Genomic DNA, 23536 nt, shown 5'->3' with positions numbered 1-23536 from the left:
TGACAGTTACATGCATTTTCGTTTAAGCCACAATGTAATTCCAGTTTCCACGAGTTCAAAAAAAAACAAACATTTCTGCCGCTAAATGCATTATAGTTACAGAATCCGTCGGTTCATCCATTAGCTTTATGATTTTACAATGTTACAATTCAGACTACGCCGTCTGTACAATGCTGTCTACCAGAAATGGGCAGGCCAGGATAGCGTACACAAAAAAGGTCTTTTCGGATTTCCGGTGCAACAGCTAATCTTGAGGTAGACCAGTAAAGGAATTGAAAAGTACACCTTTTTACAGAAATCATACATAGTCAATTACGATTATTCAGTTTGATTGTATGTTTCCTGGTGCAAAAATAACTATTACAACAAAATTGTGGTTTTTATAGAAAATGAATGTTAAAGCGATGAAGGAAATTATCATGCTTTTTTTTAATTATGTTTTTTCACCGCGGTCTAATTGGTGAACATTACAAGGCGTAATGGAAAAAATAAGAATTTGGTTTCTTTATAGAATTTACAATCTTTCTTATTTTCATGTTTTAAATATTGTATTAAAATTGATACCTAAACAGCAACAGTTTAGATTGAAACTAGAAAATAAAGTCTATACGAAGACCTTTTGGAAGCACAGAACGTAATCAAGCAAATTAATGTCGGATTCGGTTTGATTCAGTATAATTATGTGAGGTAATGAAACGCTCCTGAAACCCCATAGCACCGGGGTTAAACGGGACTCCACTATTTATAAAACAACACTGATTCTAAATACAACGAAGCTGCTTGACAAAATACAAAAAGCGAAAGTCCACAGGTCGCTCAAAACGACAAAAATGAAAATTTTGCAGGCTCGGTTTGATTGAGGTACTCGAAATGCAGGCTACTGTCCACGCCCTTTTACCCTCTAGTCTGCATAATCCAACAATATATAGATTCATTATCATAAAATAAAAGTCGAGTCGGAACATAAAGTCTTAGTTATTTCTCTTTTTTGCAGGCTTACATATCTTATTTGTGACATCTGGCTGTTTTTTGTGGGTTTTTTTTTTGGTGAATAGGAAATTAACTCTATAATATAATAATAATAATAATAACAACAACTTCATTTTCTGAAGGGTGTACAGATACAAATATTATAACCTTGTTCTTCTTTTGTCATATCTGCTATCAAATTAAATCAATTTCTTCTTTGCACTTAGATAACCAGTGGATGTAAGTAAAATGTATGTTATGACTATAAAATTTAGTTTAACGTTTTTCTTTTGTATTTTACATAAATCATAGAGTTCTAACGGTCAGCAGGAATAGAAATAAAGGAATGGACATTAACAAGATCTTGTACAGCTGTGAGAAGAAAAAAAGGTGGGTTTACATTTGTGTTAATTCACCACCAACACGGATAGAGCACTTATATTGAAAATAAGATCAGTTCGCAAAGAACATGTATATCTCATTCATTTAAAAAATGATTTGTGATACGTATATTGGTTATTGGTTTTCAATATGTAGGCTAGGCTATAACTAATTTGTTAAGTGATAAAGCGGTGAACTTACTCATCAGGAGGGGACTCTTCCCACTAAGAATGATAGGGTTTTCCTCTTCCGTTCACATTTCGAAACTGTATATAATGGGACTGAAACATGCCTACAGTAGCAACAATTTGTCTTTCAACTCGACAACCAAAGTGAAAAAACTTGGAAGAAGCTTTACTTGCAGCTAAAATGTAAGTTATATGCATTTATGTTATTTTCTGGTTCATTCAAGTCTGGATACTTTGATGAATAATAATCTTATGTTTTCATTTCTGTTGTACTAATTCTAAAAAAACTGTCAATGAAAAAAAGAACTCAAATATTCGAAGTACCGATTTATGTTGTTGTTTGCTAAAGTGAATTTATATAAACATATTAAGTGACAGCAAATCAAAGCAGCCCTGTATGGTTCAAAACTATGTTTCGGGATACTAGACTTTAACGCATTTTACGAGTATTCGTCAAACGCTTGCAACTCGAAGTCCATACTGGTTAGTCGTTGTTGTCCGAAATCTTACAGTGTTCAATGTAGAGTTTTCTTTTTATATAACTTCAAATTATTTTATTTTCATATATATTAAAACTTAGCGTATATATTAACAAAACTGTAAGTGACAGACTCAGTAATACTTTTATTTCTGTTGCTTAGAAATCTAAAGAATCAACTACATGTATTTCATTTTATTTACTTTGTTTAGAATGAACAAGATGGTGTATCTCGGATGTTTGGCTCTTGCCTCATGTATTGGTATGGCTCTGGGTTATGGAAGTGTTATGACCGGGCACAAACAGTTCGCAGCATACCCTAACATGGGTTATGGGTACGTTCCCTACATGGCGGGAACTTCAGGATTCGGAGGTTTTCTTGGCGGTGCTGGAGGATCGACTGGTGGCATGGGAGGAATCTTTGGAAACATAATGCAGTGTGAGTAGTCCCGATTTTTTTATCCCACATGATTGTTAATGCATTTGGGATCCGTCACGTAATTTCGTTAATTCTTAGATGTTTAACATTTCTGGTAGACAGAAATTTTGTTTTTAGTCTTTAGAAAATTTGTATATTTGTATTGAATTAATGCGTCAAGATTTCCTCATTTGTTTTACATAAATCTTCCAGAAATCGATGTAATTATTTCTTAATTGAATGTTCATGTATATTTATATTCTCTTGATTCATGTGAATACATATACGTAGAAAAGTATTAAAGATAGTGGAAGGTAATTGAACGTTGCTTTTCTATTTAATTTTCAGTGTTTATGTTTATCTTGGTGATCAACATCTTGTTCTCGAGCACTGGTCTCGGCTCTGGTGGTCTCAATATTGGCAGGAAACCCTCACACCATGCCTCTGACTACGGCTTCTACTGAATAAAGTAAGGGTAGGGATGCAAACTGGGTGTTATCTATATATCAATAATAATATAATCTAGTAATATTAATAGTCAGCGGGTTCTAAAATTTGAAAATTCAATAGTTCTATAATTTCCGAACGAAGAAAAAAATGCTTTTTTTATTTTAAATGCTTATAGTAAATATTTAATACATGACTGTTCAGTTCAAGGATACATATGGTACACCAGATATGGTAAAATAGCCAATATTACGATTACTGGTTAATGGCTACTGTTTCTTCTTCTTCTTTTTTTTTGTCACAACTTCCTTTTTAAAGTTCTATTTAAAAGAAAGGCTAAATTAAATATAAGCATGTTCATTTTTCGTCTTCAGGAAAAAGACCGATGATATTCAGTTCTTCAACCAGAACAAATGTTGGCACCAAAGGCGAATTCATCTGTGATCTGAAATTGTGTTTCTTAATTAAAAAAGAAATAAAAATAGCAAAACATTACATATCTTATATTATCTTCACTTTTCTTTATCTTTTTTGGACAAAAAAAAGCATGAATATCACAACTGTAATTTATTTCTAAACTGTTTGGACAAGAGATGATCAGCATGTAAGCTCTTAAGAGATGAATGAAATTCATTGAAATCGCATTCGAAAGTAGAAACGTGAGATACGATACCATCAGCTGTCTCCTGAGGGGTGCTGAGCACGTAATGGTGTAGATATTGTTTTGTGAATTCATGGCATTATGTCCGGCACTTTAACAACTTTTCTGTAATTTATCCATTCCATTTTAACCTCAAGAGCGAGACCTGAAGCAGAATACGTGTGATAATATAGGAGGAATTATCTTGTCCACACCCGTTGCATTATCGAAACATTTTCTAATTGGATGCATTTCTTTTTCAGCTAGATTACATCAGCATTTATTCCTGAAAACCTTTTTAGAATGTTTGTGTCCTTCAGAAATGTAGGTAAAGTCCGAAACTAGGTCACGTAGGGAAAAACTTTTCATTATTTTAAGTAACTGAAAACATCGTTATAATTGTTGAGGCACATTCTGTGCACAATGAACATGAAATTGTATCAATATATGTGTCTGTACAAAAGCTAAGTCAAATTCGAAACTTATTTGGGATGAACTGCTAAAGTCGTATACAAAATTTCTGTCTGATCTTAATGATACATGGCCAAAATTTAAGCCTGTTTTTTTTCAAAGGTAGACTTCAACATGACATTTGCCGATTTTTCCAAAAAGATAACATGTAAATTGAGATGTTTTTACAATCTTCGCGATGTTCTGGTTTATATTAATTTTCCGATTCTATTTGGTAAAATTGTGAAAACGCTTTATAAGATACACTGCATATTTGATGCTACAAAGGGACGCCACGCTTGCCTCGTTGTATGTTACGGGATAGGTGGAAAAGTCCATCATTGACAGTTCCTTAAGCCTCAGATACTGAACTGCTTTGATACTTGTTTGATGACCTGCTTCGACAACTGTCAGTCATATACACGTCCTTTACATACACTGGTAATGGGTTACGTTTTGGTGAGTCTGCCTTCCCGGGACGTGGTTATTTCTATTAAATATTTGTCTTCGCTTTGATATTAATTAAATATACGATGTGCATTAGTTAAATTAAAAAAAACTTCAAGGTCCTCATTTGCATGAGTTAAGCCCATGGTGCCTCTTGATATATCGTAACAGTCGAAAAGAGCATATGTATATGTGTATAAGCTACTGGCAACCTGAGACAAAACTCAAGTTATTTGATCACTGATTATATTTGAATTTGTAATCTAATAATGATATAAAGAGAGCGTAAATTATATGCAAATATAACTGCAAAATTCAGTTATAATTGTTTTCAACTGTGCCTTTTTGGCATAGCAGTTTTGTTGAACTTAAACAATTTTAAAATCACTATTTGACAGGATATCTCAAAAATTTGAAACATCTAACTAACTATTTACAGTATTATTTCGAATTATCAGTGAATGGAAAGGGTTCAGGTGCCCCACATTGCATAATCAGATTTAAGCAAGTCATATCTAAATGCATTTACTATATTATAATTATTTTATGTTTGTTTATTTTCACATAAACAATATATCGTTGGTAATATTCAGCTGATATTCAGAGGACAAATCAAGGCTGTTGTATCGAGTCTTTGACTTTAACAAGAGATCAGTCTCTCCAAACCCGCTTTGATAAGAAAATATACAAGGTATGAATTTTCAAATGGGCATTTCTATATATTGGATACGTGTGTATCCAAGTTTCAAAAGTCATGTAATTGAATAACTGTTTTGTACCAATCTGGGTATCTATTCTCCACACACTAAAAAGGGTCATTTTTAACTGCGAAATGTATAAAAGTTACATAATCCATAAGCATACAGGAAAACAATAAAATGACGACACAGTAATGGGAAAAACTGTTGCACCTTTACAAGAAAAACAGTCATTACCAACAGGTAATGCAACGATCGTCTTGTCACGTTTCACGTATGAGTTTTTCCATAAAAGGTTCTTAGTAAGTATACACAAGTGTTACAATAAAATCAAAATAAAGTACGACAAAGTCAAGCAAACTGCTAACTGGCTTGTCCAACCTAAACCAGTATATTTTACATCCTTAGTTATTCTTTCAAGAGGGTGTGGTATAAAGGGATTCCAAATGGTGTTAAAAGTAAAGGGTGTCTCCAACAGTTCCAAAGAATTTCTCGGTAAAGCTATAGGCCTATATCTTAAGGGGACGCATACTTTGAAATTAGAAAAAAGTAGGTGGGGTATGATAAAATTTACCTGCAAAAAAGTACAAGGTTTTGGTACATGAAATGGATACTGTTTCAACTGTTTTAAGTACACAAAGGATTGCTCACTAAAATAAAAATGAGAAAACTGAAACAAGAAAGTTATTGTTGAATTACATAAGACTTCTTGTGTACATTCAAAGTCAACAATTAAGACTTTTTGGTGCGAAAATAATAGTGCTTCACCTTGTCCAAACATTTATCAATGTCCTACAGATTCTAATTTAAAGAAAGAATGTGAAATATGGTCACTGTCTTGCTTTTCATTTCGCATATGTAAGCTAAAACACATTATTTAGTTTGTTTACAAAGTAGTGCATAAGAAAAGATACGGTGGTCAAGGAATGCCACATTCCAAAACTAAAAAGAGTATATTCCCCTTAATACATTAAACATTTATCGTTACAGAAGTCTAGTGGCTTACAATAAGGGCCTAGAAATGTTGCCATTATTAATTTTTAACTTGGTATTCATGAACTACAATGCACTTAAATATCAAAACACGTTCAACAAACTTTTGAAAATGTATTGTCTTAAAAATCCCTAAAATAAGGTATGAAATTTGGTTGAGAGGTCCAATCAATGTGTATATGTGCAAAAGTAACATTCTAATCTTGTTCACAAAAGTTACTAATACACAGCAGGCATGTCAATGATGAAAACTGGACGAATATACAGTTATCCTAACTTTAATGTCATTTATAATTTGTCATTGAATTCTCCACCATACTTTTCATAATTCTGTTTGCACGAGTTGCACGAGAATGCTGTCATTCACGTAAAAAAATGGGGTCAAATAAGTTGTAAATGCAATATCATCTAAACGTAATTAATGGATTATGCAGTTCAAGATAAACTTTATCTCATAACGTAACGAACATGTATAATATTGTAACAACAACTTTACTTACACTGATTTAAGTAGCAGTCGGTTTATAAGTGACTTTATTGATTCATTTTATGTTTTGTTATTGTTGTCAAAAAGTATAACGGAAGTGCCTCACAACTGAAGCGGAAACCAGTTTGATGCGCAAAGTAGTCCAATGCAAGTAATATTTTTTGACAAATATCCACAGAAATTAATAATTTTCTAATATTAAAGACGAATATCTGAATAGGATTCATTATTTGATAAGAAATTATAATCATCGACATGTTTTTTTAAAAATCGTACACGTGCTGACACCTAAGTTGTCTCCCGTTGTTTATTAGAGGGTGAGTTACCTTTCGTCCGACGCAGTAATACATTTGCAGTGAATCGCCGAGAAGTCGTGGGAAAATTAAAAACCATGTAAATAAACTAAAATTAACCACCTTTTCAAGATGAATTTCAAGTGATCGCCATTATGCATTTAACCCGCCTGACCTGTGTAGCATCTTAGATATCTGTTCTAAGGTATTCATTGTGTAGAATGTCATGTTATGCCCTTGCAATGCTAATCCCACTCTGATTTTTTTTGTTTACATTTTTATCAATGAGAAATATGGCGTCCATCCCGAGCTGAAATGACATAGCGTTAAATTTTTACATGTTTAAGCAAACCTGGTGTGTTAGAAAGAAAATCTCATCCCTTCAACATTATTTGGAACACTTTTCTTGTAAAAAACCTGTTTTTTCCTTATACAAAAGCTTAATATTTTGTGTTGAATGTACTTTCACAAAGACCTCTGTTTTCCTATTACATTCATAGTACCACATCCTTATCCACAAAATACTGAATATTACAGGTGTCCATCAGTATTATATCAGTTTAAGAATATGTTTTTTATTTTCCCACCATCGATTTCTTGAATATGCACCCCTTCCGCATTTCTGTATGAACTGTGAATGTAGCAATATGCGTCCCCTTAACTAAACACTTGAGTAGAAGGTAAAACATTGCCCACATACTTGTTTTAATTCTTTTCATTTGCAACATTTAATCAGACTAAAGCTCTAAAAATTGCTTATACTTGACACAAGACTTTGTTATTTTAAACTTCTTTATTTGAAAGAGTCAAACAAAATACTGGAATACTGAAAAAAAATACAGAAATAAAAACGAAAATAAATTAATTTATTTTATGCTTTTCAATGAAATACTGAAATTTATCAGTGAAATAAAATTGATATTTTCACTGTTTCAGTTTTTATTTTTCACTGGTACGGAACTACACTTTTCAAGACTGCGAAAGAATATGAATTATGAATAATAGAAAATTCCATGCAAAATATACTTCAGTAAAGATACAGATGTTCATAATTATTTACAGGATCCTAAGGATATACGTTCCATCATTATAGAATCTAAAAGAAGTCTAGAAACGTCAAAGGACTATTTGACAGTTATACACCGTAGATATCGTGACCTCATAAAATTATGACGTCATGATGCGATGCGCGTGAAGCTGCGCGTGTAAAATGGATAAAATTGTTTAAAACCATTGAAAATACATAAAATAAAAAGAAAATTTGTTTGTTTCAATTTAAGATAGAAATATATTTCACTTGTGAACACTATAATTTAAATTTTCACTCGTGGCTGCACCACTCGTGAAGATATTTTAATTATAGTGTTCACTCGATGAAACTATAACCTATTTATAGTTTAAACGCCCCATTTCATTTAACTGACAGGTTAAAGAAACAAAAAGCTCTCTCTGAAGTAAACTAAACCACGCCTTCTTCAGTCTCTTGGAATACATTGGCTAGTCTTATCTTCACTCATAATGGAAAAGTACATGTTTACTACAATTTTATACAAGGTCATTTTAGTGCCAACCTTTAGCAAAACAGCGGTTGATCCAGTGCTGGAAGATTTTAATTTATACGGAATCCTGTTGGGGCCATTTATAATGTCGCCGTCGTATTTGTGGGGTCGACACACGACAACGCAAAGTGACATAGCGACATTACGAAGTGACACCCGACAATCGCGAACGACGGCAACAATCCCAAACGACAATGTCGCGATATCCACTTTTGAATGTCGCTTTTCAAAAGCACGATAGATCTATATCGCGATGTCACTTCGCATTGTCGAGCGTCGTATCGCATTGTCGCTATGTCACTTCGTAATGTCGCGACAACGCGAAGCGAACTTTTCCAAATGTCGTATCGTATGTCGCGGGTTTGGGTGAGGGTCGACGCGCGACAATTCCAAATGATACACGACACGCGAAGTGACACTCGACAATACGAAGCGACATTTTCATAATGTCGTATCGCATGTCGCCCGTCTACCGGTGAAAGGGTAAGATAAAAGCTATATTTCCATACTTTTTTGACGTAAAATGTCCATGTTTTTCATTAACTTCAAATAATTGTAGAATGTTACAAACTCAAGATATTTTAATGAAATAACTTTTATAAATTAAATTCAAACATTGTCTAAACGGATATGTAACTTGAATAATTTTATCGCCGACGGTTTCGTCGGAGGACCGTCTCAAAATGTATCATTTTTCGTGAAAATATGCATACTTCTTCATATATTAAATAGAGGGGTGGTCCTTCTCTGAGGAGCCATATCTTCATAACCTGATGTCCGATTTTAATAAATGATACCTTGTTGCAAAGGGCAAGCCAGTACCTAGAACAAAGAGGCCACGTCAGGTTCGAACCCGGTAATTTCGGTAATCTCAAAATATGAACTTGTCAGAGCAGTCAAGACAGTCCTGAAAACCCAAGCACTACCTTCACTGAGTCCAATGACACCATTGGAGCAATTCTCACGGCTCCCTGGGTCGGACCAGCTTAGTCTTGACCAGCACCCTACCGTATATAACAAGTTTAATCATTTTCTGATACATGTCCTGAGCTCTGATGGCATCATATGGACTTAAGTAGCTTAAATGTAAAGCCAAAACATCTACGAACATATTCATATATATATGGTATAGGTGGGTACCTGGGGTGTAGAGACTCGAACAAGGGTCAAAATCTAACATAGTGTCATTATCAACTGAAATTCAGTATAAATTACAATAATAATAATTAAAAGAAAATAGGACAGGTATCAGAAAATGATCAAACTTGTTATATGCGGTAGGGTGCTGGCCAAGACTAAGCTGGTCCGACCCAGGGAGCCATGAGAATTGCTCCAATGGTGTCATTGGACTCAGTGAAGGTAGTGCTTGGGTTTTCAGGACCGTCTTGACTGCTCTGACAAGTTCATATTTTGAGAATATTACCGGAATTTGACCTTGAACCCTAGCCGACCGGGTTCGAAGTGGCCTCTTTTCTCTAGGTACTGGTACACGCGACATACAATACGACATTTGGAAAAGTTCGCTTCGCGTTGTCGAGCGTCGTTTGTGATTATCGCATATCGTTTGATAATGTGGCCGTCGCGTTTGCAGGGTCGACACACGACAACGCGAAGTGACAACACGCGACATTACGAAGTGACATAGCGACATACGACGCTCGACAATGCGAAGTGACATCGCGATATATCGTGCTTTTGAAAGGCGACATTTCAAAGTGGATTTCGCGACATTGTCGTTTGGGATTGTCGCCGTCGTTTGCGATTGTCGGGTGTCACTTCGTAATGTCGCTATGTCACTTCGCGTTGTCGTGTGTCGACCCCACAAACGCGACGGCGAAATTATAAATGGCCCCAACAGGATTCCGTAAATTTAGTTATCATAAATACATAGTAGACGACTTAGTCTTATCGAGTAATTTGTGAAACACAATTTTATATTCTTATTCAATGCAAGTAAAATATGCAGGTTTAACTCCTAATGATCTAACACTACAATTTAAGCAACTACATGTATAAATAAAACAAGACAAAGTAGAATCTAAGTGCACCCTGGTTTATTTTTAGACCAGTACTTAGAGGTAGTGAAAAGTGCAGAAAGGTCAGACTTGAACTATGAAATTACAGCTTGCATTAAAATGAAACTAAAAACATAATTTGATATTTGAGCCGCGCCATGAGAAAACCAACATAGTGGGTTTGCGACCAACATGGATCCAGACGTCTGGTCAGGATCCATGCTGTTCGCTTTCAAAGCCTACTGGAATTAGAGAAACTGTTAGCGAACAGCATGGATCCTGACCAGACTGCGCGAATGTGCAGGCTGGTCTGGATCCATGCTGGTCGCAAACCCACTTTGTTGGTTTTCTGCACGGCTCATTTATCTATTTGGTCTGTTTATTACATAGACACATTATTTCTTGTAAGCAGTCCCTGCTTTGGAAATTGCTGCGCCTCCTAGAATGTGGGAAATCCATAGTAGGCGGAACAATGAATACTCATTAATTTTGAACTACTTCATGATTAAGTGGATCAGATTCTTCAGTTATGAAACAATATGAAAACAAGTTGGTTACGTTGCTTGTCATTGGATAAAAACGATGTTTGAACTATAATTCGATCTTGAAACACTGGAACAAACAAACATCCTCTAAATCTATTTATTTTTATGTTGCATTTATATCTGAAGATGCGTTATAATATGTGGCTATTTGATAAACGACATTGTGTCTGAAATCATTAGTCCTCCACCTCTGGTTCATGTGGGGAAGTTGGCAGTTACTTGCGGAGAACAGGTTTGTACTGGTACAGAATCCAGGAACACTGGTTAGGTTAACTGCCCGCCGTTACATGACTGAAATACTGTTGAAAAACGGCGTTAAACCCAAAACAAACAAACAAACAAAGCATTATAATATGTGGTAAAGCACTTCATATGTAACAACATTTTAGTAAACGGGGAACAATGAGCATTACGAACTTAACTACAAGCTATGTCTGACCGACTTCTTGTAACAGTACAAAACTATTATTCGAAGGTCAATGTATATATGTTTAGGTATGTATTTCATAATGAATTATGTTTATATGCATATACAGACCTTGTAACGTGTTAAAATGACGATGAATTATTTTGTTCACGTCTGTATATATGTATATAAATGTTTTGCACTGTTCTGATACTGACCGAATTACAACATTTTAATACAGGATTTAACCTCCTCTACATATTTTACGTTCATGTTTCCTTATTCATTCATGTGAAAAAAACCGTTCTACATCACGTTGACTTACTTTTTTGATTTATTGACATTAATTCATGTATATGCATCGATAACCTTGAAGATGAAATTACCAGCTCCCGTATATTTTCAGTGCGTATACATATTTTCATTAAAGCGGACAATACATGGACAAATTACATAGTCGTATACTGAAATAGTTATAATGATTTTAAAGTCTTCTTTACAACGTAACCTACCTTTGGTCATGTAAATATATACTATAAGTTAAAACATTATTAAGTAGTTAGCCAAGGGAGCGACACAATCTGGCTGTTTAAGGCAAGTGCTTGCTGAAGAAAAGTTGAAATTAGAAAAAAATATTAATTTTTAATATTAATTTTTGATATTAAGTTAACTGACTGTCTGCTTAAGGTCAGTGGCAGCTTAATACAGATGACCGCTAAGACAAGATCAAGTGATTCTTTCAAATATGGAATACAATCTAATTCATGAGTGACTGTGTCCTTGGATTTATTTCGTGGTATTGCGACACAAATACTTTGTCCTGTATCAATAAGATTTTCAGTTGCTTTGTTCACTATGGACATAAGTACAAGAAGAAATAAGGATAATTTACGGCTTGAAGATGCATTTACAGATACCGATGAAATAACAACACAAGGAATATTGACACATCTAGTAGTTACAGAAGACCATAATGATTGTCAAATCAGCTCAAGTAAAATAGAAATGGATAATAACACCGATAGCTGTAGTAAAATTAATTCAGACGTTGCAAATCCGTTAGATACAGACCAACTGGAAGTTCGGCCATTCATCGTAACACAAAACGAGGATATTATTGACGAACAAACACAACAAGCACTGGCTATAAGTTCGCAAATGACTGGCACAAATGTTCATGAAGAAATAAGTGACGATATTAACGTAAATATACCAGATGAAGACCACACTCTAGACAGCGAGGAACTGAGTGTAACAGATCCAATAAGTATACACCCATTATCTGCTATTACTGTAGCACTGCAGGATATTGCGAACGAAACACATCACGTGACCAGAATACATGAGGAGCAGAACCAAACAACCGAATATGTAAACAAGAACTATTTTGATCCGCCCCCAGATTACGAAGAATGCATTATTATGGAATATTACAGCAATAATGGTCTTGTATGTCGTGGTTGTCAGACCACACCAAACGCTTGTTTTTGTAGTTGTCATGGCGAAGTTGCAAGGGGAAATACTTTGACGGTACGTGGAGTAGACGAATCGGCACGAAATATCGGCAATGCAAGCGAAAATGTTCAGAGGCTAAAAAAGGTAAATAAATAGCAAGGCCTTTTACACCCGAGCATAAACCTTTAATTTATACAATCTTTAACAATCAGTAAATTAAAATTTGCCCTCACATGTTACTTTTTCAGACACTTTTCTCCTTTAGCTCTCACCTTGAAATTCAGCCGATTGAGTAATGGCTTATAACTATAATGGCGCTCACGTTCAAATACGTTTTTCATTTAAATACACATTATTTATGGTTAAGAAAACGAGCGAATTTCAGTACAAACAAATTTGTCGTTATCCAGCCCTAACGGAGAAAGAAATCAACCTTGTTTAGATTAGTATAAATGATGGAATATAATTCGTTCGATTTAGGTATTAGCCCCTAATAGTAATGTTTGAAAATGACATTCGCTTGGTATATTCTTAAAGTTTACCTTGTTTCGCAATTTTCAAACAACTTTTACCGTGCCTGTTTTTTTTTTTTTTTTTGTTGTTTTTTTTTGTAAATTTTGTATTATTTGTGATATTTCCTCAAGCTCAAGTAGAGACAAATTTCGACGTGATGGCCATTGTCCAAAACGTTTGCAGAGAATTCATTATTCCATTAATTTTGATAAAAGAAACGTCGGACAATTGGTATATAATAATAAAACACAAAATAAAACGTAAATATCATTTTTTTCTATGATGCCTCGAATAAAAGGATTTAATGAGACTTAGGGGGTGTGTGCAGTGTTGCATTTTCTATTACTGCTCATGTTAATCAAACCGCGTCTGCAATTTTCACTGTTTGTCTTGTTTCTGGTGCTTCCGAGGGATCTACTTTTCAGATTTTATTAATGCTAACTCCAATTAACACTGAAAAAATAAGGTCGAATCTTGTGAGACTGTTTTAAATTTTGCTGACTTCATTCAAAAATAACTTTAAGATTACATACATTTCTTCCACAATATGTAATCTAAAGAGTAAAGGTGAAATAGAAAATTTTTACCACACGGGCCCTGATGATATAATTACTTCGCATCTGAACTCCAATTCAATGTCAAATCACTGTCTGGAATGTATCATTTTTTAATCACTACGGTTATATCATATAGATTAACATTCAAATTAATTAAAACTTTTATATTGTAAACAGTGTTAACCCAAACAAACTTTGGTCATATAACAATCATTTTCGTACATACTGATTAAATTTCAACAGGAGAGCATTTATGCGATAGACAGATATATAATCGGCTCCTATTCTGCCAGTCTGTTTTTACGCTTGTTTGGTCAGCAGCAATCCCACTCCATGAATGGGAGCATCATTTTTACCTTGTGACAGTGCATGACCTGGTTCTAAGGTCACTTTCCCTGCCGTAAAACATACATCACCTAATCCCAGCATCTGTAGTTTGGGAGTGGTCAAATATCTCTGGCTACACGAAATACTTATCCCGTCTCGTATAAAATCCCCGCATTCAATATTTGATCCGTGCTTCGTTTGTAAGAAGGTGGATTACTCCAAATTATCAGCTCTCTTCTTGGTCGATTCCGTAAATCCGTTGTATTTCTTGTGGTACGTGTTTCTGCAGCAACTGAGCTGTTTTACATGTTTAGTGTGCTATCCTTGCACACAGCCTTCCTCCTCTCGCATCATGACTTGGGACCGGCTATGACGATTATATTCGTACTAAAATTTCTGCAAATTTAAAATGCACACAGTATTTTTGCGACACACACACATTTATATGAGTTTATACTACACATACATATATGTTAAAATTTCAAATTTCAACATATTTAAAAATGCATACTGAATTTGTGTGCGTGACAGACAGATTTGTATGAGCGTATTTTTACATATACATTTAAAGTTCTATATATTTAATTATACATACTGTTTTCATGCCATAGATATACTCATATTGATGTAATGTTACCATCAAACCGTTTTGGACAAAAAAGGGATAAGAACTGTACTAAAATAGTTGCTAATTATCGTTTCAGGACATGAAAATCAAGTGCTTGACTTGGTGCCTCATATTAAGTCTGGTCGTTGCTGGGATTGTATTTGGAATTGTAGCAGCAGTTATATATGGTTGATTCGAAAAAAAAAAAGACAAATAACCTTTGTGTTCACATTTAATACACATGTTGTACTAGGTACATTTTGACTGATTTGAAAAAAAAGACAAATGACCTTTGTGTTCACATTTAATACACATGTTCTATTAGGTACATTTTGACTGATTTGAAAAAAAAGACAAATGACCTTTGTGTTCACATTTAATACACATGTTCTACTAGGTACATTTTGACTGATTTGAAAAAAAAAGACAAATGACCTTTGTGTTCACATTTAATACACATGTTGTACTAGGTACATTTTGACTGATTTGAAAAAAAAAGACAAATGACCTTAGTGTACATCTTTAATATACATGTTATACTTGAGAAATTAGTTTTGCGTGCTTTGTTGGCTAATAAAACACGGTTCTGAGTTCAGATGCGTAGTAATTTAATCACAAAGGTCGAAGGCCTGAGTGATTAATTACGACGCCTCTGAACGAAAAAAAAAAGACTGAAACGCAGGGGTCACACTGGGAATTTTTTTCTCTGAGCCACTGCCTTTTCCTAAGATAAAATTATGAGGCCAACATCGGCGAAGCGCATAGCATTGACGTTCTTGTAGGACTACATTATATGTACCAAAGTACTCATACTACTCAAGAAATTAATGTATACATCTTTATAGTTATTACATATTTCTTAGTAACCCTTTAAAAAGCTTTTTAGAAAATCAATTTGTGTTAATTTCTAAAATTATCATTTTTATAAACATCTGCCATTTAATAAAAAAATTCTGAAAATCACATTTAAAATAAAGATGTTAAAAAAGAAAAAAAAATTGTTTAAAAAAAAAAATGTCTTATTTTGCACATTGCCTGTAAGTGGGTGGGGTTCGATGCCTTCACATGTTTTATTCTCGAAAATTACTTCAAAATAAGAGCTCCTTTTGCAACATTTGTCATATTTTTCTTAAATGTAGACTTTTTATTGGCTTTTAATTAAGATTGCACTAAAAAATCTCGTCAGAAATGACAGAAATATCCGAAAATCACGGTCGTGAAAACGGGTGACAAATTCGGAAAACGTAAGTTAGAATTAAATATTTGATAAAATACCTATGTTTTATTGCTTTTCTATCATCATAGCTATTCAATACTTACAATTTCTGCTTGTCTAAAGCATTTTTATTTGTTTTTGCCCAAACTAACCCTCGGCAATTATAGAAAATTTGTCTAACGGCCGACTGCTCATAAAATCGTATCAAGTGCACAAAATGAAGATTATAATTATCCAGTTTGTTATTCAATAATCTAATTATCACCAATTAACTGCCTGATCAAATAAAAAATTTGCAAATTGGATCCCTCCCTTTCAATAACGGATGTTGTGTCTACACAGATTATCGATTTTTCACACCTTTTGGTTCGTAAAACTGGCAATATTCGTAGTTTTGCAGACAGATATAGCTTCGGGCCATTTTCGCCAATTAGAAAATTTCGGAGCCACATTTAATTTTTTGTCGCAAATGGCTCAAGTGGCGATCGACAGCGTGACCCCTGGAAACGTGTTTTATTTGCCAACAAAGCACGCGAAACTAATTTCCCTTGTAAAACATGTCAATTCTAACACGTCTGAATTACACTAGGAAGGGATACTAACCTGGAATAAACTGCGTTTACTCATATGCATTCCTTCAAGTATAAACGTTTATGAAAAATTGTAAATATCACTGGAGAGAACGCAGCGGTTCAGTGCTTACACTGTTTGACTATGAAACTAGTGAGTTCGAGCCTCGCTCCTCCAACTAAAAATTACTAACATTGGAATAAGAGTCCCGTGTATGGGTACTTTACACATGGCACGTTAAAGAACTAGGGAAGCATCTGGAATTGGAGCGTCTTCTGTATCTTGCACTATCCTACTAACTTCTAAAGGAGTCGCCCATATGGGTTGGCGGCGACTATAAATAAACTTGCATATACACAGTAAATATCACTTTTTACTTGTATATCCCTATCATACAGAGGAGAACTATTACCTTTAAGTTTTTTTTTTTTTTTTGTTTTTCTTTTTGTATATGGCCAAAATTAACCAAATTCCAAATTCTGCTAAAATCAACTCAGAAAAAAATAATTGTTAGCTTAGCAAAATTTATATATGAAGCTACAATTAAGAGAAAAGAGGCAAATTGAAAAATGTTAACTTGCCACTAAGGTGTGAATTATATATTGTGTCTGACAAAAAATATTTCTATTCAAGAATTGTATGTTGTATATGTATGCCCTATCTGAAATTAAGTATTCGTACAATGTATCATACTTTATACTTTATACTATAACGTCATGTAGAACCACCCTTTTGTGTATACGGCATTGGACATTATTTATGTTTATGCCAATAAAATCTTTGACTTTTTCACTTGACTTGTTTTGTCCATTTAGTGAAAGCAGTTTGGCCGGAATAATAACCATTTCAGCAATCATTTGAGCCGCGCCATGAGAAAATCCATGCATTATGATGGTTTTCTCATGGCGCGGCTCATTTTACTTTTCAACTGCCTAAGGAAAGTTGAAAAATAATGAACTACACAGCTAACCCGCAATTTGGCATTTTGCCAGTTTCTTTAATTATTAAATGTACTTTTTGAAATTAACTAACATTTTGATCAATACCTCGGTAATAACATATAAAGTTTTCAAAAGTTTCAAGTCACGTTTTGTTTCATTTTACCGCCACACTACATTTTTAAAAAATTACAAAAAAAAATCTCAAGGATGTTGTGAAAACGGATGAATACCAGTCATATGAAAAACACGGGTAAATTTTGAACATGGTTAATTATTATACCAATATCAAATGATCTTTTTCGAAATGGTACGGCAGACAGCGACGTTATTGAGTTTTTGTTGTCTATCATTCATCGCTAATTAGTGAAGTTTAGACATTTTAATATATCTTTGTGACATTTTTTCAAAAATACGTTGAAGTTGTAAAATGAAAAAAATTATATGATGACATTGTTTTATTTTGTTGAAATTCTGAAATGTGCTAAATTTCACGAAAGTACTTCCAGTAGTTGTTAAGATATTGCCAAAAAATAACAAATACCGGGCTAACTGTTTTGTATAGTATATCTTATAGTGTTGTGTGCATAGCAAGCTGACAAACCTTGATGAAAGGGATCGATCGTTAATTTCTGTACGCGTGTGTGAAACACTACACTGCTTTAGTTTCATCAAATTATATAAATTGAAAAACATGATGGTACCTTGCAATTTAGTATGCCCTACAAGTACTGGTTCTCGGCATTTGTAATTGGCTTGAGGTGCCACTGAACAAAACGGAAATTTTAGGCTTACTTGTTTCTAACATATTAGTACGTTATTCAGAATACACCAGCAGCAGAAACATTTTATAACATAATTTCGTAAACTGAGGCGAATTAATACTAATAAAATACGAATTAATTAAGAAATTTGCTTTATAGTAGCGTAACAGACTTTTTTTTAAACATTTGGGTAAATATGTAAGGTAAAAATGAATTAAGTTATTAAAATCAAATAAGTTTCCAGACAGATATATACACTATGTGTTAACCCGTTTATTTCGAAGTGTTATACAAACATGAGAATGAATAACAGTTTCAGTTTCAGTTTTTTTATTAAGCAAAGTTATTTGCCTTTGGCCATTAACATAAAACAAGACAAATATGGCAAATACATAACATAATACAAGAAATTTCAACGGATACATACGGGTGGATAGTAATGTGAGCAGGTATTTTCTTAACTAAGAGGCAGTTAACCCGGCAAGGTTTGAAAGCTTCGTTTACATATATGCATTGGTTTTCTTGTTTCAAGATGGCATAAAAGAATGAACATATGAATATTCGGCCATGCAGTATTTCTTAGATACTTGGGTCTTTCTGACAATTCATATATCTTATTACTAATGACTGAAATATATTTCAAACGTAAACATTTTACTTTAAAAAAAAACCTTTATAGCATTGGTAAAGAGAAGTACTTACGGCAGTTTTCTGGAAAAAAAGAAGAAAAAAACCACTTTGATTTATGTACATAAGACTTTAAAAGCAAAGCTGTGCGGTTACAACCGGTATCATGTTATAAAATGAATCTCGTTTTCTTCTTTTTCATAATTATTATGCTGTTACAATTTAGATCTACTCCCATGGTTAAAAAGTGTTGCATAGCCAACGAAACTTAAAGAAACTTGTTTTATTTTAATAGAACTTGTGAAACAGCTTGCCACAAACTGTTAGGGATGCAACAAAAATTCCAACGTTTAAGTCAAAGGTCAAAGAACACCTGATTAGTATTATCTGAACTTGTTTAAAATTGTTTTAATCATTTTTAAGGTTCCAGTACGATTATTTATTCTCTGCTAGTCATTTTTGTCAGCTGTTTTAACTGAAAGTATTACATAAGGTGCAGTACTGTGCGCTTGGCCAACCCAGGCAGCGTACCTTATTTTACCAGATAGTTATGCAATATCAGTTATATAGAATAATATATTAGATAATAATATATAATACTTATTTTTTAATCCATCTATAGTGATAGTGTTAGTTTTTTTTTTATAATTTTATATCCATGAATTTTAATAACCTAAGTCTTTCGTTTTTTTTTCTGTGATATGTCTTCCCATGTCATACCATATTATACTACACAAGAACCACAATAGGAATAAGAGATGATTTCTATCTCTTTTTTTTGTGTCATCCTTTGTGTCATAATGTATATGACTTGGCTTTACTTAGCATGCATACTTGTTCATTGTTCTCTGTAAGTTGTTATATATATTGCCATAAATATGTACATTTTACACAGAAATCTATCTATCTATCTATCTATAACCACAGATCCCCTTTCTAAATTCCAGTTTGTAAAGTTCTGCCCATTGCTTCCTCATTTAGGTCACAACCATTATTTTATCTTGGGACCATACGCCGCTTTTCATGGAATTGCACTCTGTGCATCTTTGAAGGTTCCATGTGCACCGCCGTATGAATAAATCTGCGGATGTCTCTAAATTAATGATTCTGGTACTTATAACATGTGTAAATGTTGAGTTCTGCTCAACCCGGGTAGAGGGCGTGGACGGTAGCTTGTACTTCCACTAGTAATATTCTTAAATGACCTTAAATGATCCCATGATACATGCTATTGGGAATGACCCTTTTTCAGGAGGAATAATTACTGTTAGACATTGCTTATTTGCCGCGTGAAGACATTGGTGTTATTTAGTTAAAGCTTTCTTTCAAATCATAAGCTGTATAAATCCACTCGTATTCATGATAGAACAATAAATTTCTTCATTAAAAAATGTAAATTTGATGGTCATTTTAGAACAATATCAGTACATATAAACAAACGCTTTGTGTATGAAATTTGGTTTTACATTTTTCTTTCATATTTTACATAAATCAAAGAAAATATAATTGTCAGCAGGTAAAGAATTAAAGAAATCTTGTACAGCTGTGAGAAGAAAAAAGGCGTGTTGAAATTAGCTTTAATTCACCATCAAACACATATTGACTCAGTTTGTAAAAACATGTATATTTCATTGATTTAAAAATAATTTTGTGGTAAGCATATTGGTTATTGATTTTGCATGTATAGGCTCGGCTCTAACAAATAACTTTCTTACGTCAAACAGCCATAAAATTACTCAGAATTATGGCGGGGTCTCTTCTTCCCCCCATGAAGGATCGGGCTTCCTCTTCCGTTCACATTTAGAAGCTGTATATAATAGGACTGAAACAGGCCTAAAGTAGCAAAAACTTGTCTTTCAACTGATACTCGACAACCAAAGTGACATACAAACACCAAAAATGTCTGACTTTTAACTTGGAAGCTTTACTTGCAACTTAAAAAGTAAGTTACGTGCATTTATATCGTTTTCTAGCTCTTGCAAGTCTAAATAATTTAATGTATTTTTTTATTTCTGTTTGTCTGATTCTAAAATAAAAATTGTCAACTTTTTGTTGTAGGCCTTGTTCGCTATGGATTAGAAAAGCAAAAATTAACTTCATGTTTCGAAAAAACATTGACTCAAATATTCAAAGTATTGTTTTTTGTTGCTGTTCATTAAAGTGACTTTATATCAACGTATTAAGTAACAGCAAATTAAAAGCAGCCCTGAATTGTGCAAAACTAATCATTCTGAACACCAATCTGACTAAAGTACATTTCCTATTACGCTACGCTTAGGATCTGACAACGAGCTATTGATAGCCTCGTTCTGACGACCCTTTCGCAAGCCAATCAAAAGCTAACTTACAACATTCTGCAAGCTTTAAAAAGCCCTGGTTTTTTTATATCTACAATTTTTATGTCGAAATATGTCAGATAGCCGGTTAGCTCAGTCGGTAGGGCATTTGCTCTGTAAGCGAGAGGTCCCGGGTTCGAGCCTTGGATTGACTGCAAATTTTTCTTACTCTTTGACATTCGAACATATATTGGGTCAAATAAAAATAGATTTGCGAAAATAAAAATAGCAATATTGGAAATCCAAAATATACAGAAGACGAATGTGAATGGGTCGTTCTCAGATCTTCGTTTAGAAGACCAAGTACTTTAGTCAGATTGTCTGAACACTACATTTACAATCGATCAAGGCAAACACATGTATCTCACGGTGTAGTTCGAAATGTTATTTTGTTTAAAGTACTGTTTCAACTTTCGTTTTACAGAACTTCAAATATTTTCTCCTTTTTTTGACAAAAAGTAAGTAAAGAAATGAATGACATTTTAATTTCTGTTGTTTAGCAATCGTAAAGATAGAATACTATTATTCTATTTTATTTTCTTTGTTTAGAATGAACAAGATGGTCTACCTCGGATGTTTGGCTCTTGCCTCATGTATCGGTATGGCTGTTGGTTACGGAAGTGTTATGACCGGTCACAAACAATTCACCGCATACCCTCACATGGCTAACATGGGTTATGGGTACATGCCCTATATGGCGGGATCGTCCGGATTCGGAGGTTTTCTTGGCGGTGCTGGAGGATCGGCTGGCGGCATGGGAGGAATCTTTGGAAACATAATGCAATGTAAGTCGTCCCGACTGTTTATTCTATCTATTGTTAATGCATTTGGAATCCTTCATGTAATTTGGGTTAATGTTTTATGTTTTTGGTAAACAAAAATGCTTTCATTTTCTTTTCAGAAAATTTGTATGTCTGAGTTTAAATTGTTTAAGATTTTCTAATTAGTTTTAGATAAAGATGTAATAATTGCTTAATTGAATATACATTTATCTATATTTCCTTGATTTGTATGAATATTTATACGTATAAAAATATTTCAAATTTGGGTAACTTAACGTTGTTGTTTTTTTAATTTTCAGTGTTTATGTTTATCTTTGTGATCAACATCTTGTTCTCGAGCACTGGTCTCGGCTCTGGTGGTCTCAACATTGGCAAGAAACCCTCACACCATGCCTCTGACTACGACTTCTACTGAATAAAGTAACAGGTAGGGATGCAAATATCAATAATAATCTGGCAATACTAATTGTCAGCGGGTTCTAAAATTTGAAAATTCAATACTTCAATAATTTCCGAACGAAGAAAAAATTATGTTTTGTTTTAAATGCTAATAGTAAATGTTTAAGACAAGATGGTTCAGTTCAAGAATATATATGGTACACCGGATATGGTAAAGTAGCCAATATTATTATTACTGAGTAATGGCTACTGTTTCTTAATTTTCTGTCACAACTAGGGTTCTTCCTTTTTAAAGTTTTATTTACATAAAGGCTAAATTAGATATAAACAAGTTTATTTTTCGTTTTCAGAAAAAAGACCGACGATATTCAATTTTTCAACCAGAACAAATGTGGGCACCAAAGGCGAATTCATCTGTGATCTAAAACTGTTTCTTAATTAAAAAAGAAATAAAAATAGCAAAACATTATATATATCATATTGTCTTTTTTTTCACACAAAAATTGAATATCACAACTATAATTTGCTACTACACTGATTGAGCAAGAGGTTATCAGAAAGTAAATTGTAACGCAACAACTTTTAAGAGATGAAATCACATTAGAAGGTAGAAACGTATGATCAGATACGAGGCCAGTCAGATTTCAGAGTATTAGAAGCTGGATGTCTTACTGTCTCCTGAAGGGGTTGGGCACGTGTGTGTCTCAGTATTATGTGTGGACTCGTGGACATATGACCAAACAATTTTTTCTATAATTTATTCATTCCATTTTAATCCCAAGAGTGAGACCTAGAGAAGGATACATGCGATAACACTAAATCAAACATTTTTAACTGCGAGAAGAATAAAAACTACACAATCGATAAGAAGTTATGGAGAAAAAAACACAGTAATAGGGAAACTGTTGCGCATTTTCGTGGAAAATAGTTGTCGCCTTTGGAACAATGCAACGAGCGTCTGGCGACGTTCTGTAAAATATTTTAAGAAGGTATATACAAGCATTATAAAAAAAAAACGTACGAGAATGTAA

The 23536-nt window shown here is 33.7% G+C and overlaps 2 protein-coding genes and 1 long non-coding RNA gene across 4 annotated transcripts; all 3 read left to right on the top strand.

Moving 5' to 3' along the window:
- The first annotated feature begins 1640 nt into the window (after window positions 1-1640).
- On the top strand, window positions 1641-3373 carry LOC123560411 (uncharacterized). Its single transcript, XR_006688220.2, has 4 exons — window positions 1641-1721; window positions 2229-2455; window positions 2783-2903; window positions 3256-3373. It is a non-coding gene; the product is annotated as an uncharacterized LOC123560411 (long non-coding RNA).
- Window positions 3374-11559: 8186 nt separating this feature from the next.
- On the top strand, window positions 11560-15160 carry LOC128559874 (uncharacterized). Of its 2 annotated transcripts, none has more exons than XM_053552748.1 (2): window positions 11560-13013; window positions 14971-15160. In XM_053552748.1, the coding sequence occupies exons 1-2, from the start codon at window positions 12270-12272 to the stop codon at window positions 15064-15066; spliced, it is 840 nt and encodes a 279-aa protein (XP_053408723.1). In that variant the 5' UTR covers window positions 11560-12269; the 3' UTR covers window positions 15067-15160. The 2 variants fall into 2 exon arrangements, with proteins under 2 accessions (XP_053408723.1, XP_053408724.1); XM_053552749.1 differs by having other exon boundaries at window positions 11560-12944; window positions 14971-15066.
- Window positions 15161-20853: 5693 nt separating this feature from the next.
- Window positions 20854-22534, top strand: LOC128545852 (uncharacterized). Its single transcript, XM_045352606.2, has 3 exons — window positions 20854-20930; window positions 21874-22109; window positions 22406-22534. Exons 2-3 carry the CDS (start codon window positions 21875-21877, stop codon window positions 22519-22521), a joined length of 351 nt encoding a protein of 116 aa, XP_045208541.2. The 5' UTR covers window positions 20854-20930; window position 21874; the 3' UTR covers window positions 22522-22534.
- Window positions 22535-23536: the final 1002 nt, after the last annotated feature.

The sequence above is a fragment of the Mercenaria mercenaria genome, chromosome 10, assembly GCF_021730395.1.
Source record: "Mercenaria mercenaria strain notata chromosome 10, MADL_Memer_1, whole genome shotgun sequence".
NCBI lineage: Eukaryota > Metazoa > Mollusca > Bivalvia > Venerida > Veneridae > Mercenaria > Mercenaria mercenaria.
This window is presented reverse-complemented; position numbering and strand designations above follow the sequence as displayed.

Excerpts from the sequence above, each read along its gene's own strand:
- LOC128559874 (XM_053552748.1), top strand. The coding sequence starts at position 12,270 with ATGGACATAAGTACAAGAAGAAATAAGGATAATTTACGGCTTGAAGAT. Across the intron at positions 13,014-14,970 it reads ATGTTCAGAGGCTAAAAAAG|GACATGAAAATCAAGTGCTT; the intron begins GTAAATAAATAG and ends TTATCGTTTCAG.
- LOC128545852 (XM_045352606.2), top strand. The coding sequence starts at position 21,875 with ATGAACAAGATGGTCTACCTCGGATGTTTGGCTCTTGCCTCATGTATC. Across the intron at positions 22,110-22,405 it reads CTTTGGAAACATAATGCAAT|TGTTTATGTTTATCTTTGTG; the intron begins GTAAGTCGTCCC and ends TTTAATTTTCAG.